Raw genomic sequence first — 14,750 nt, 5'->3', positions numbered from 1 at the left:
AAACCCTTTTCAGGGAAGTGACACTGGGGAAAAAGCACACCCAGGGCAAGTGCCAGGGAAAGCACTAGATAAAGTACCCATCAATGGAGTGCTGATAGGCAAAATGCTGTTAGAGTTGTGCCACTCTAGGGTTAAAAGCAGAGAGATAGTGCCCACTAAGGTAGTACACCTAAGAAAAGTGTGCCTCAGGCAAGTGATGCAAGGAAGTATGCAGTTTTGGAAGGATAAAGTGCATTTTGGGGATGTGCCACCAGGCAAATCATCATTTAGTTTTAGCACCAATCAGGGTAATATGCTCAGGGAAATTACCCACTGGGGTAGTGCATCCAGGTAAAGTGCACCTCGCAGTAAAAAACGCAGTTTGGAAAAGCATCACTGGATAAAATGCAGTTTAGGGAGAGACTCCAAATAAAAAAACACTGTTTGTAGGAGCACCACAGGTGAAAGTGCAGCACTGCCAGGGAAGTGCTGTCTCAGACTACATGATCATGTGGTGCTCACATGGACAGAACGTGAATTACATAGGCTTTTTTAGTTGTGCATGGGCTCTGGGTGGGTCTGAAGTGCAACTGGGATCCAATTGGGCATTCATATTTGGAGCCAGCTGGGGCTGGGTGGGCTGTTCATACAGGCCCAACATGAGCATTTTACTGTCAAGTTTTTTCAAAGACATGGCGTCCAAGGAAGTGCCAGTTGGAATAGCACACCTGGGGACAGAGCCTCTCAGGGAAGTGCTGCAGGTACTTTTACGACTTTAAGCTAACCTTAGCTGACCAGCTTCTGCGTGAGTTACTATAGATATAAAGCAGCCAATCAGAGCAAATCTCATCTGTTACATCACAGTCTTGACCTGTTCTATTAAGATACATTCTGCCCACTAGTGAAAGCCCTGCCAGCACCCCCAGGGCAAGTAACCCTCAGGTAAGCACTGCCTGGAAAGAGCACCATTTGGGCAAGAACCAAATTATTCATGAGATAAAAACTGTGTTTCTTTCTGAGGTAAAATAATAGGGTTGTAAATAGGCTTGTAATATTGATTAAAGCATTTTCTTTCCAATCAAAGTCACATACTTAGTAATAATACATCTAACAATGAATTTAATACTCAGCAAATGCATTCTATGGAAGCTTTATGGATGCACTTAACTTACCTGACATGTTACCTCAAATAACTTTGTGAATGAGTTCAGTGTAAATATATTAGTGGTAAGTTTGCAGCTATACGACATATGGTTCAGCATTAGGTACAACAGTGTAAAATATTAAAGTGTCTATGCCTTTATAAATTATGAAATAACATGATAAGTGAATCATTTTTATTTTTATTGAACTTAATAAAATAAACTGAAAATTGGCCTGTTTATAAAAATGTATTTATTTTAATTAACCTGGTACTAGATAAAAAAAAAAGAGATTGCTTTCAGTGTTTTATGTTAATGATAATTTTAATAGACATCAACATCCAAATAATTTTCGTTAAAATATTTTGTAAAAAAAGATTTGTTGAAGCAATCGCTTATATGTAAATGCAAGTAATATTTATTAAAGAAAGAATACTAGAAACCAAAAGAAACAAAAAAAAGATGCAAAAGCTACGCAAGATGAATGGAGAAACTATCACAAGAAACTAACAAAATAGAAAGAAATCAAACCAAACCTGCAAACACCTGAACATGAACTGTCGACAACACGCACAAGACCATGCAATAGTGCTGTTAAACTTAAAACACAGAATTGAACCGAATCGATTTATTTGAATCACACTGCTTCGACGTCCGTATCAAAACGAAAAAAGCCATATGACTGTCACAAAGAAGCGTTTGTTACAGCACATATAGTGCAAGCAACTCATCTGAGATCAGATGGGAGTTTAAAAATCACACAAACGCTGCATTGCTTTTTATACCACAGTTAGTTCTGACCCTGCAATGTGATTGGCTGTGAGGCGTTCTGTGAGTGCCATTATCAGCCGGTAATGCACTGTAACCGAAGATTTTCATGTATTACTCCGTCACATACAGGTAACCTAGCAGCTACAATCAGAGCAGCAACATACCTATTTTAACACGCTGAGTGTTTTTAACCAAACAGATTGTATTTTTTCGTTCTCTTTAACTCAGAATCTTTTAATAAACAGCAGTAATAAAACTGTGGTATAATCGCAATAATACACTCAAGGTTTGTGCTATAACGTGTAATATTGGCACTGCTGTGCTGATCTATGATCTACTAGTGCCAATATTACATGTTATAGCACTCCCTCTCGAATCAATTAGTTCATTTGATTCGATATCCCAAAAGCACCACTTTTGCCATCACTATCAGACAAAGGAAGACTGAAACAAAGGAGGTATATAAACACAGACACTAGGGCTGGGGCGACGCATCGACATAATCGACGTCATCGATTACAAAAATACATCGATTTGCATAACGTGCGTCGGCGCGTCGTAAACATGGCGGCGCCTGTGGAGAGCATTAGAGGTTAGATCGGGCACAAAAATTCCAACTGGCTGTTTTCGGGCTGTTTTAATGAGCGAAATATGATCAGAATTATGTTAATTAACACGGTAACATAGAAGCATAGAACTATTATTTAATTAAAATGATTTTTAAGAACAGCTAAACACAGTTCTGCAAGTCAAACGCGGAGGAGTTCACGTGCGAGAGACACAGAGAGAGAGAGAGAGAGAGAGAGAGAGAGAGACACAGAGAGAGAGAGAGAGAGACACAGAGAGAGAGAGAGAGAGAGAGAAAGAGAGATTTGCGTGTTCTGGTGAGAACTACTCACAGGTGAAGGTTCTCTTTGATCTCCTCGTGCTCATATTCTAGTCCCATTCATAATTCTGCAGCTCCCTCAGTGTTTTCTGTCGTATTTTGCGGCTAGCGCGAGCGCTTACAACTGACACCGCGGACCGCGAGGTGCCGCCGCGTTTGTGCCGAATCCGACTCTCTGCTGAATCTGACTCCCGCTTCGCGGACAGAATCGGCACAACACCCCCGCTGTAGAACTGCGGTAGTGAAAACAGCGCTTATAAATAAATTAGTTTAGTTTCACTTTCAGTTTTCGTTATTTTTTTTTTAAATAAAAATATAATTAAAAAACAGACGCCTACATCTCGGACTATTTTCTGGAGCCCGGGTCGGATTTCGGGTCGGGCCTCGGGTCATGTCGGGTTCGGGCAGAGAATCTAAGCTCTAGAGAGCATGGACTCCGGAGAGCAATCTCCAGCTACAAAAAAACGCCAGCGGGCATCTAAAGTTTGGGAGCATTTCACGCAAAAGGGCAACAATGTGGTCCTCTGCCATACGTGCAAAAGGAGCACTTGAAGCGCAAACATCCAGGAGCACTATGTCAACAGGGTCACACAGTAAGTTACCGTTTACATCAGGGTCTCCGCGGGTGTCCTTAAAAAGACTTAAGGCTGTCTACCAAAGGTTTTAAACCTGCCACAGGCAGAAATTATACATTTTTGGTTTATATTTGTGCATGGCATTTCGCAGTTTCCAGAAACAGTAGCATTATTCATAAGTTCAGGTGTTTAGCTAAGCTAGCTGCCTTAAGTTATTTTAGCTAGCGCCGTCGGCGCTGCGGTGTCACACCGTTTTCTGTCACCGTCGGAATTTTGTGACCAGTGCTCACGGTTATGAGCGTTCATTGGCAAAACGGAAGCTTTCTATACCTACACCTTACCCTCAGCCCTAAACTGAACCGTTTTGGCCAGTCGGGGTAAACATTAGAAACGAACACGTTTCGAATCGGCCAGTGCACCGGTCTGCTGAGAACTACTTGCCCGTGGTCACAAAATCTAGCGGTCACAGAAAACAGTGCAACACACGGTTGTGGTGTATGGGAGCTTATCCATTTTTAGCGTTATAGATCTAAACAACGTGCTGTACATGTAAGTGATTATAAGTGTGGGGTTTGGTTTAGTAGGCTTGTGTTGTTGTTGTTGTTGTTGTTATTATATATAAATATAGTAATTTATCGTTTGCTTTAAAACGTAAAATAATTATTTAAATATGTTTCTCAATAAATAGATTAGTCGACTAATCGAAAAAAATAATCGTTAGAATAATCGTTTAAAAAATAATCGTTAGGGACAGCCCTAACAGACACAAATGAGACCGGAACGGAGAACGGAAATGCAGGGCTAGGGTGGAGACAAGACAGAAACAAAACAAGCAGACACTTGTAGCACAGGAAAATAAGAAGACAGGAAAGGAAGAAAAAGAGCAGAAAAAACTGTCTTTTCACTTAAAATTAGCTGATTAACCAGAGCCTTGTTATAAAAATAATAATATAATATTAGAGATATAGTAAATCATGATACTTTTGAATCATAATACCTTTAAAGCCAAATGCTTTAATACTTTTACTCAAGTAGAGGCCTAAAGGGTAGACTTTAACTTTAGTATCTCTACTTGAACTCGAATACATGGTTTGGCTACTTCGCCTGCCACTGAAATATATATACCCTATACTGCCGTATTCACTGGTGAAACCTTAGCGTGGAGAGGTCATAGAGTTCAGGTGAAGTGAGGTCGTGTTACAGTGTAGTGTTTATCTGGGTTTGTGGTGACTCAAACCGAAACTGAAAAGGAGCTGAGAAACAAAAACACTACTTCCTGCATGACGCTCTTTCCCTCTCTGAGCTGTACGACAAGATAAAAGCACTGATTTTAGATCAGAATATCTTCTCTGATATGATATGAATTTATGAAATTTAGATGTTCTGTTCTGAACACAGATGTAAAAGTAGCATAGATGAGAGCAAGCAGTTCACTGAGAAATGTTTGGCTGTTCGTTTTCTAGCATGTTTGTTACATTGACTTTTGCCTAAACTCTCCTGCTTTGAATGTGGATGTGATTTTCTGTTTTCACTAACAAATTTAATTTCACTAGCATTTTCACTAACAACTCCATAATACTTCTGATTGTCAGCTTTCCATGAGTTTGTCACTCACAAGATAACACCTCACACCTTAAACAGGTGTAACACTTTATGGTAATTTTTTTATACACTGTCATATGCTGTCCCATATCTTTTGGCATGTTAGTGCAGTTTGAAAAAGAATTTGTAATTAAGTCGCCTGTATGTCCTGCAGGTGGTGAAGTACTGGCCTGAGATCGGTAAGTGTGGTTTCCTGGTGTGGCGTTACCTGTTGAGGCGTGATGATGTGGAGCCGGCGCCGTGGACACCTGAGGGCATAGAGCGCAGTACGAAACTCGGCCTCAGAGTGCAGGTGAGGAAGCACATACACACACATACACATACGGAGTCGTAAAAGAGTATTTGCCCCCTTGACCACTTTAAAATGATGATATTCTTTGATTACACCAAATTAAAAACCTCTGGAATATAATCAAGAGGAAGATGGATGATCACAATCCATCAAACCAAGCTGAACTGCTTTAATTTTTGTAGCAGGAGTGCGGGCATAAAGTTATCCAAAAGCAGTGTGTAAGACTGGTGGAGGAGAACATGCCAAGATGCATGAAAACTGTGATTAAAAACCAGTATTATTCCACCAAATATTGATTTCTAAACCCTCTTAAAACTTTTCTGCAAATAAATGCTCTAAATGACAATATTTTCATTTAGAATTTGGGAGAAATTTTGCCAGTAGTTTATAGAATAAAACAACAATGTTCATTTTACTCAAACATAAACCTATAAATAGCAAAATCAGAGAAATGGATTCAGAAACTGAAGTGGCTCTTAATTTTTTCCAGCATTTTCTGAAATGCTGTGTTAATTTTACACCAAATGTAACAGGACACACACTTTCCAAAAAGTTCCACTTTTGTTAGCCCACATTTTTCCAAAATCCTTGGGCCAGATTTGTTTGGATAGCTTTTTTCACTTTATACGTGAAATCAATTAAAAACTGCTTTTTATATTTACTTATTTACTCTTTGTCTGATATTTAAGTTTTTTAGATAATCTGAAAAATTTATATATATATATGACAAAAAAAGCAAAAACTAAATAAATCTGTAAGGGGGCAAATACTTTTTCACACCACTGTATATATAGGCTAGTGGGTTCTAAGAAAGTGGAAAGTAAATGAAAGCTTAAGCTTAAATAAAGTGGCCAGTGAGTAGAAACACATATTAGTACGTAGGTGTTTCTAATAAAGTGGCCAGACAGTGGAAGCTCTCTCTCTCTCTCTCTGTTTCAGTATCCCCCTGGATATCTGGAGGCCATGGCCAATAAGAGTAAGAAGGAGGCGATTGTGAGGGGGGCACGAGCAGGGCCATCCCGGGGTAAAAGGCATGGAGGTCGGGGTCGACCAAAAGTCGGCCGGCCACCAAAAAAGATGAAGGAGGAAGAGGAAGAAGAGGAAGAAGAGATGGCTTTTGAGGAGGAGGAGGACGAAGAGGTGCACAGCAATGGTGACCCAAAGTCACCAAAAGAAACAGGTGTGTGTATAGTACAGTAAATATGGGGCATATTCTTGTTACATACAGGCATTTACATCTATACTCATCCTCTGTAAAATGCTTGCAAAATAGTAGCCAGGGTTTTGGGATTGCAGTGCTATTAGGAAGGTAAAGGTTACTGTAATTTTCGCACTATAAGGCACACTGTCTATTTTCTGGTCTATTTTCATATGTAAGGCGCGCTGGATTATAAGGTGCATTTAGTGACACTAGTAAGGAACAGGGATGTCACCATGTTTTCCTTCAAATTCAGCAAAGCTAAGCTAAGTAAACAAATCTGTCATTAAAAAAAAAACATTTCCTTTTAAAGTCAAACAAGTGCTGGAATTCAGTCTACACAGATTTCTCTCCTGAAAACTGTTTATTTGGGTGAGTAAAGTGCTTCCGTTTATTTACAGTAAGCTTAGATTTCCAGATTTCCACTAAGGTTGGGTGCAGCGTTAGCTAGCGGTTCCTCCCACGTAGCTTGTTTTAACATGGAAAACACTCAGACTACAGTCCGATATACTCATCTCTGAACAGTGAAAGAGCTAGCGCTTATGCACAGTTAGCGGGCAATGCTATTGCTGCTCCAGCAGTGCCAGCCAGGGTTAGCAGCATGCTACAGGCCGATAATACTCACCTCTGAACGGCAAAAGAGCTAGCGCTTATGCATAGTTAGAAAGTAATGCTAATTACTGTATTATGTATAATGTGTTTATATAAAAAAAATATATATATATATAACAGTAAAAGAATCATGTCAAAGTTATTGAATGCATTGTATCTTAAGGAACTGTGTGTGTATGTTTGTGTGTGTGTGAGCAGAAATCGAGGAGCTAGAAGAGCCCAAATCGAAGCGGTTGAAGGAGGGGGAGGCGTTTGAGTTGTCTGAGCAGCAGCGTTCCCTCATTCAGCAGGACCAAGCCAACAAGAAAGTCTGGGATGAAGCTCTGGGCTTTCTCGTTGAGGGACCGGTACTAAGATACACACAAATACACACACACACACAAACAGTTAATGAGAAGTTAAGCTATGGTTAAAAATGCTGAATTGACCCTCAAAGTGTGATTGTGGGAAGTGGGAGTGTGGGTGTGACTTCTGCAAGATACACTTGCCTGTTAACAGTTCTAGCCTGTGCTGTCCACTGTGGGTGGTAATGCTTTAAGGGTGAAGTACAGGTGATCTGTACAAACCATGGAGCAACTCTGACCCAATGACCCTATGATGCAATCTCTTCAGTAAGCTAATAGTATACCACGCTGACTGAATCCTGAAGTGACAATAAGAACACCATCCAGTAAGACACTACCCTATATTAGGTTGCTATGTAACATAGCCTATAAATTATTTTCTAAGGCTATCCCTATCAGAGGATTTTAACCCCACCCGTAAAATGGCAGTTATGTCTCAGGCAGGTATCTGAATGATTACAGGTGTAGGACTTCCCTATATAAAGGCTTTACCACTTTAAGATATATTGCCCAGTTCACACAAATACTTTAACATTGGGCACATAAATGGTCTGAGAGAAGCAGATTCAAGTTTTGTCACCTTTACTTCAATTTCGAGTATTCTTTGTCACCTTTAATATTCCTAATTAGGCCCATATAATAATTCTAAAACTGGTCCACACACATGTAAAACAGCAGGTCTGTAGGTTTGGGGTCTGAATACTGAGGGTCTGTTCAGGTTGTGTGTGTTAAACACGGCTGCTGCTGCTGATTGGGAGTCGGCACTGCTGTTAGTTTATAATGTGGTGTAATTTTCACATCGCGAGTTGAGCGCCACTGCACGCCGACTCGCTGTGCTGTGCTGATCTTACTGTTGCCGTGGTGACAGTCACGCATCACTTCCTGTTGTCCTGCAGAACTTCTTGCGTAAGGTGGAGCAGATCTTCATGTGTGTGTGCTGCCAGGAGCTTGCCTTGCAGCCCGTCACCACAGCCTGCCAGCACAACGTCTGCAAGGTGTGTATGTGTGTGTGTGTGTGTGTGCTGCATCACAAAGTAGTTTTTGGAATTTTATTATTTTATTAACATTTTATTCAGTTTTCACTGTAAATTATTTAGTACCCACTATGAATTATTTGGTACTACTACTATACATTATTATGACTTGTTCTCTATCCACAGTTAATTATTCAGCATCCACTACGAATTATTCAGTGTATGCTATTAATTATTCAATATCTACTCTAAATTATTTAATATTTACTATTTACTATTAATAATTCAGTATCCACTGTAAAGTATTCTGAATCTACTATGAATTATTCTGTATCTACTAAGGTTTACACATTAACTAATGTAAATAAGTCAGTATATACTACGAATGAATTCAGTATATGGCACGGATGATTAAGTATCCTCTATCATTCAGTATGAGCTAGGAGCTATTCAGTGTATTCTGTAAACAATTGTATAGTCACCATATTATTCAATATCTACTATGAAAAATTCAGTGTTCCATTAGGAATGATTGTATATCCACTATAAATGATTAAGGATAATTCATTTACAATTCAGTATCCACTATAAATTCTTCCTCATCTACTATAATTTATATACTATAACGAAATTTAGGTTCATACTCAATATATACATATTTAAATATAAATGCACATACAAAACATTGCACAGTTCTTGTAAAGTTCACTCCAGTGCAGAGTTATATACACAACACGATCATTGATCATTGCAGTGAGGTGTACTGTTTCAGTGCAGAGTTTAATATGGTAATGGATTTTGGGTAAAAACTGTTTATCAGTCTTGTAGACTGTGCTCATTTGATTTTGTATCTCTTTCCTGAGGGAAGAAGTTCAAACAGTTTTTTTTTTTTTATGAACAGGGCCTTTTATGATACTAAATGCTTTCTGCAGGCCCCAGGAAGTGTAGATGTCATCCAGAGAAATTATTATTCAGTATAGGCTATAAATAATATGAATTCAGTATTTGGAATTAATTATTAAGAATCTACTATGAATTACTCAGTATGTATTGTGAGTAAAATAATTGAATTAATTAGAACCTTGATGAAATGTTTGATCTGGTAACCATAATCTAAGGCTACAGTCACATTACAAGCCACATTGCTCAAATCCTGACGGTTCTGTGTGTAATGTGAACAAATCTGTCCCTGAAAAACGCCTCACATGCACACATTGATACGTGTATAAACGTCGCCTTCTTCACCAACAACAAAAAACGTCATATTTCAGAGACGACTTGTAGCTTTATAAAGGGAAATTGATTAGTTAGCAGCTCATATGTGGAGCATTTTTTGCTGGAGTGGAGAAACAGCTGGTCTGAAGCACATGCTCAGGTCGAGGAGGAGAAAAAAGGACAGGCGGTTTGCTTTTGCTGTTTTTGCAGCTATAGCTGCACAGCTGTACCAAGAGATCTGTGAGTACAAGAGAGAAGCACGTAGCGCATGCGTAAAAGCAAAAAGGGGCATTAATCTCGATTTGACTGCTCACATTTATGTCGCATGTCCATAGATCGGATCAGATCCGATTTAGCACCACATACGGAAGAGACTCAAATAAAAAAAATGGATTTGGCACATTTACACAGCCATGATGGGGTTCTTTCACTATTGTAAAAGTCAAATTTGATGTTTTTTAAGACCTTTTTAAGACCTCAATAAATATAATTTATTGAAAATTTAAAGACCCCAAATGTAGTCATAATTTCTTTTGTAGAAAATAATCTATTGCATTTGTTATCAATCATTTTGTTCCATTGTGATGCAAAACAGAGCCAACATAACATATGTAAGTAGCATTACATTAAACAACACACTAAAAAGAATAAAGAAAGAACACTTAAAAAAACATAGTGAAAGCATGTTGTTCAGATTGAGCTCTTTTTTTAGCTTTCTGCTCAAGAGGAAATTATCAATTAAATTGTACTTCTACTACTACTAATAATAATAATACTGAAAAACATTAAAGTATCTTCTCTATAAATAATTATCAGTGATCATATATCATTATTTGATTTGGCCATATCTTTAAAGTGGTGCCTCATAACATAAAAAACACACAAAACAAATATGTAAAGCGTGCAAATTTTGGTTTTCTTCCCAGCTAGGAGGGGAGGCAGTTGTAAAATGCAACATTATTCGTTATTTATTATAATCTTAGTCGAGACTTATTTTGACCTTCCAGTTAGCTAGCTCGCCGCCAACGTTAGTAGGTTAGCATGTTAGCTAGCTCTCCGTTAACCTTAGTACTCTCCCTGTTATTATTAGCCAGCTCGCCGCTAATGTTAGCTGGCTCTTTGTTAACCTTAGTTCTCTCCCAGTTAACATTAGCTATTTCGCTGCTAAAATTAGTATATGATTTCCCACCAGCATTAAATGCACCATCTGAAAATTTAATACCTACAGCAAATTTACAGTAAATTTTACACAATTAAACCTTAATTACCCAGATTTTAAAACATTTAAGGACCCGCAAGAACCCTGCATGAAAAAATCTGATCTGAGCCACATTGATTAAAAAAAAAAAAGATTTGAGTCTCTTCAGCATGGTAATGTGAATGTAGCCAAAGTGAAAAAGTAAATTCTGGTGAAAATGTAAGTTTACAATAATTCAACTACTAAACGATCACAATCGAATCTGTTACAAGATCACACACACAGATTTGTGCTTAATCACCTGTTATGTTGTGTGTTTGTGGTGTTTATTTCCTGAACGCAGACCTGCCTGCAGAGGTCGTTCCGAGCGGAGGTGTACACATGCCCAGCCTGCCGCCATGACCTGGGCAAGGACTATGCCATGAGCCTCAATAAGAACCTCCAGCAGCTCCTGGACCAGTTCTTTCCAGGCTACAGCAAAGGCCGATGAGGCGGCGGGCGGAGCAGATAACGGACAAATATCTCCATCCAGCGCAGTTCAATGGCACTTACAGTCAAAAACGGCATTCTTACGCACATACGCACACGACATAAACACACACAAACACAAAGATGCACTAATTCATACACTTAAAAACCCACAGAAACCACTGACACACACCTGCACACACACACCCACACACACAGACACAAACACACACGCCACACACGGACATACACAAAGCACATACCATACCCTCCTACATCTAGATGGTTCCCTACATCAACACCAGCCTGACACCTGTATCCCAGGACAACAAAAAGACAATGACCCCCCAAGACAGTGGACCTCCGCTGGCTGCGTGTGTGTGTGTGTGTGTGTGTGTGTGTGTGTGTGTGTGTGTGTGTGTCTGTGTGTCCGTGTCCCTGCCCTCGCGTCATCAGGAGAACCCCACACACTCTTCGCTGGAACTCTCTTAAGAACTGGAACCCTCCTCCAACTCTTACAGAGGAATGGATCTGTGTTAAACGGACTTAATGCTAATGCTAATTATATGCTAGCAGTTGCTAACCCAGGTAAGAACACCCAACGATACTGCTGAATATTGAAGTCTGATATACTCCAAGGTGCTGAAACTAGCCTAGCCAAGATATCCTGAGCAGCTAACAGCAATGAATGAATACCAGTGTTAGCATTTAGCATGCTAATCACCGGCAGTATTAGCGTACAGGCATGGTCGCTGTTGCTTGGCTAGTAGGGTTTGGTTACACTCTCCCTTTCTGGGTCAACGGCCTAAGACGTCCTGGTTTACGAACCGAGACTGTGGTAAAAAGGTATTTAGCTAAATACAGTCATGCAGCATGCTAATTATCTCAATGTTGCAGAAGCTCATTCTCGCCTGTTTTTTGTTGCTGTTTTTGTTTTTGGCAGCAGTATGTCACATTTGACATTTGATTTGGTATCTCAAAATAATGACTTCATTGTTTATATACTGTATATTTATATATCTTTTATATGGGACTGAAATTAGTGTCATAGTTCTGTAACTTTTGTTGTGGAAGCTAAAGAACAGTCACTTTAGAGAGTCTGTTCACATGGACAGTTCTAGCCAGACACCGCCGGTCTTGATCATTAACACCCACTGCACTGTCTACTGGGGGTGGTAATGCCTTCTGTGATGTATTTCCGGTACCTATGATGTGTGGATTGAGGAATATTAAATGGCCATCAAAATGTGATGGCTATTAATCAGTACCTACAAAAAGTGTCTAAGAAAGGACAACAAATATTCTGTCAACAGGGTTATAAGTCCCCAAATCACATTGAATCTCATGAAGGTCCCCGTTTAAGTTTGAGAACTTTTTAAGCAGTGGTTCTCAAACATTTTAAATTTATACCCACCCATGATCAAACTACAACCGTCAAGTACCACAAGTACCATTGTCCTTTACATTGTGCATAAATTCCATGATGAGTGAACTAATAAAAAAAACACTCCAAAATTGACATCCATTGAATTTTTTATAAGCGTCCAAATCACATTAAAGCTTATTAAGGTCCCCCTTTAAGTTTGAGAAGGCTGCGAGATATGAACATCCCCTGCTGCTCATATTTGAGTGCCTGAATAACCATTAGTATTTGTTTTTTGACACATTAGAAACGTAGAAAATCTTTTGATTCTAGTTCTGATGCTTCTTGTACCACCAGAGGTACACATACCACAGTCTGAGAATCACTGATTTAAAGGATCTGCTACTAATGGCTTGGTTTTAGATACCAGAGCACACCTTCAGTAGTCCTGTAGTGTCCATGAATTGACAGGTCAGAGCTTTTTTAGTGGAACAAGAGTGGCCTACTTATTATTAAGAAGATGTGTTAATGTTCTGGTTGATCGTGTATATATTTAAAAATATATATATACAGTATATGTATACATTTAAAATTAAATTAAAGTTTTTTTAAAAAAGATTTTTGAGATACTAAGTCAAACACACTGCTTCCAGAAATAAAAAAGCACTTAAAAATGTTTTTTTATTATTATTTTCATTGTTGTTTCGCTACCTTGTGGCAATGGAAGCCGCTGTTTCAGCACAGATTGCAGCCACTGATTGCATCCGTTCTTGATTGGTACTTTTGAAGAAAAAAAAACACTACACAGCCTGTCTCAGTGGGTGCTCCCGTTCGTCCAGGTGAAGAGATTCAAATGTAATTAGGTGACTAATTGATTGATTTTCTGATTCATAGCTCCAGGGAGTTGAGTAAACTCAACACTTTAACATGATTCAACTGTTTAACAAACTTATTGAAATTCAATCGACTTTTGAACTAGTCTGACAGGTTTAAGCACTGTTGTTGTTGTTGTTCAGCTGCCCACCTTCACACCTATTCGGCCAGGATCCAGCGATGGTCTGTTTCAGAGGACTGCAGTACAGTTTGAGGCATTTTTATTGAGGTCTGTAATCTGGCCCAGCAATAATAACCAAGCCTTTTTGTTGTTTTGTTTAAACCAAAGGAGCTGATTGGCTAAATAGATGTTATAAGAGGTTCTAAACGGTTTTAAGCGTTATATTACAAAAGGTTGTGTTGCCTTGGTTCCTTTTGGGGGTGCTGTTTACTGGGGGCATGTATTCATGAAGGTGCTTGGCTGGAAATCCAGCTACACATGTAAGAAACAAAGTGCTCTCAGCAGCCAGAGTCCGAGAGAGCACAATTGACCTTGCTCTTTCTGGGTGGGTAGATGGCACTCTCTCCCCACATCACTCCCAATGTTATGTCCATCAGCACAGGGTTTCTGCACTACTCAGTGATGCTGCATTAGCGTCAGTTGGAATAGAGGAAAGAGACGGTGTCTGGCTGTCAGAAGAGGCTAGAGAATGTGCGAGCCTTCACTCTCCCAGTGTTGAGGGCATTACTAGTTAAAGGGGCGGTTTAATTAGTGGGTGGGATAATTGCCATTTCAAATTGGGAAGAAAATTTGCTAAAATTAGAAACAATTCTAAAAGAAAAAAAAAGAAAATCTTCAATTGCTATGTAGTCTATGACTATGCTTAATCTTCCTGTCTGAAAAACTGCCCATATTTTTTATGGCAGTGCTTAAAGAACCGTTATAGCATCTTTATTTTTAATAGTGTAGATCACTATTACCTATTACCTGGACTAATGTTATTAAATTAACCATGTCTAACTGGTGTGGCAGATTTTTTTTTAAAAAGAGTAATGCAATCAAAAAACTTTGCTATTATAAGTCTCTATCTTGTATACACACAGCAGATTTTAAGGGTTTATTAAATGTGTCAATCAATATTTTAATAACAAATTGTTATTTAAAGATTATTGATATGATCTGAGACACTTGTAAATTTGGACATTAAATATTTCACACACATTTTGCATGGTCATACTATTCTGATACTATTCTGATAGGACTATCTATAAATAGTGATCAGGTTCTTTAACACAGTGTGCCACATATCCAGGAGTC

The 14,750-nt window shown here is 38.9% G+C and overlaps 1 protein-coding gene across 1 annotated transcript in view; it reads left to right on the top strand.

Annotated features, from left to right (window-relative positions):
- Positions 1-14,237, top strand: part of LOC103037300 (E3 ubiquitin-protein ligase UHRF2) — a 69,345-nt gene extending 55,108 nt beyond the window's left edge. Inside the window, exons 12-16 of the mRNA XM_022676328.2 lie at positions 5,110-5,247; positions 6,187-6,427; positions 7,256-7,404; positions 8,298-8,396; positions 11,132-14,237. Of these exons, the coding sequence (XP_022532049.2) occupies positions 5,110-5,247; positions 6,187-6,427; positions 7,256-7,404; positions 8,298-8,396; positions 11,132-11,278 (774 nt within the window). The 3' untranslated portion in view covers positions 11,279-14,237. The remainder of the gene's footprint in view (positions 1-5,109; positions 5,248-6,186; positions 6,428-7,255; positions 7,405-8,297; positions 8,397-11,131) is intronic.
- Positions 14,238-14,750: the final 513 nt, after the last annotated feature.

This window comes from Astyanax mexicanus, chromosome 17 (genome assembly GCF_023375975.1).
Source record: "Astyanax mexicanus isolate ESR-SI-001 chromosome 17, AstMex3_surface, whole genome shotgun sequence".
Lineage (NCBI taxonomy): Eukaryota > Metazoa > Chordata > Actinopteri > Characiformes > Acestrorhamphidae > Astyanax > Astyanax mexicanus.
Note: the sequence above shows the minus strand (reverse complement) of the source record. Positions and strands in the feature narration are given on the sequence as shown.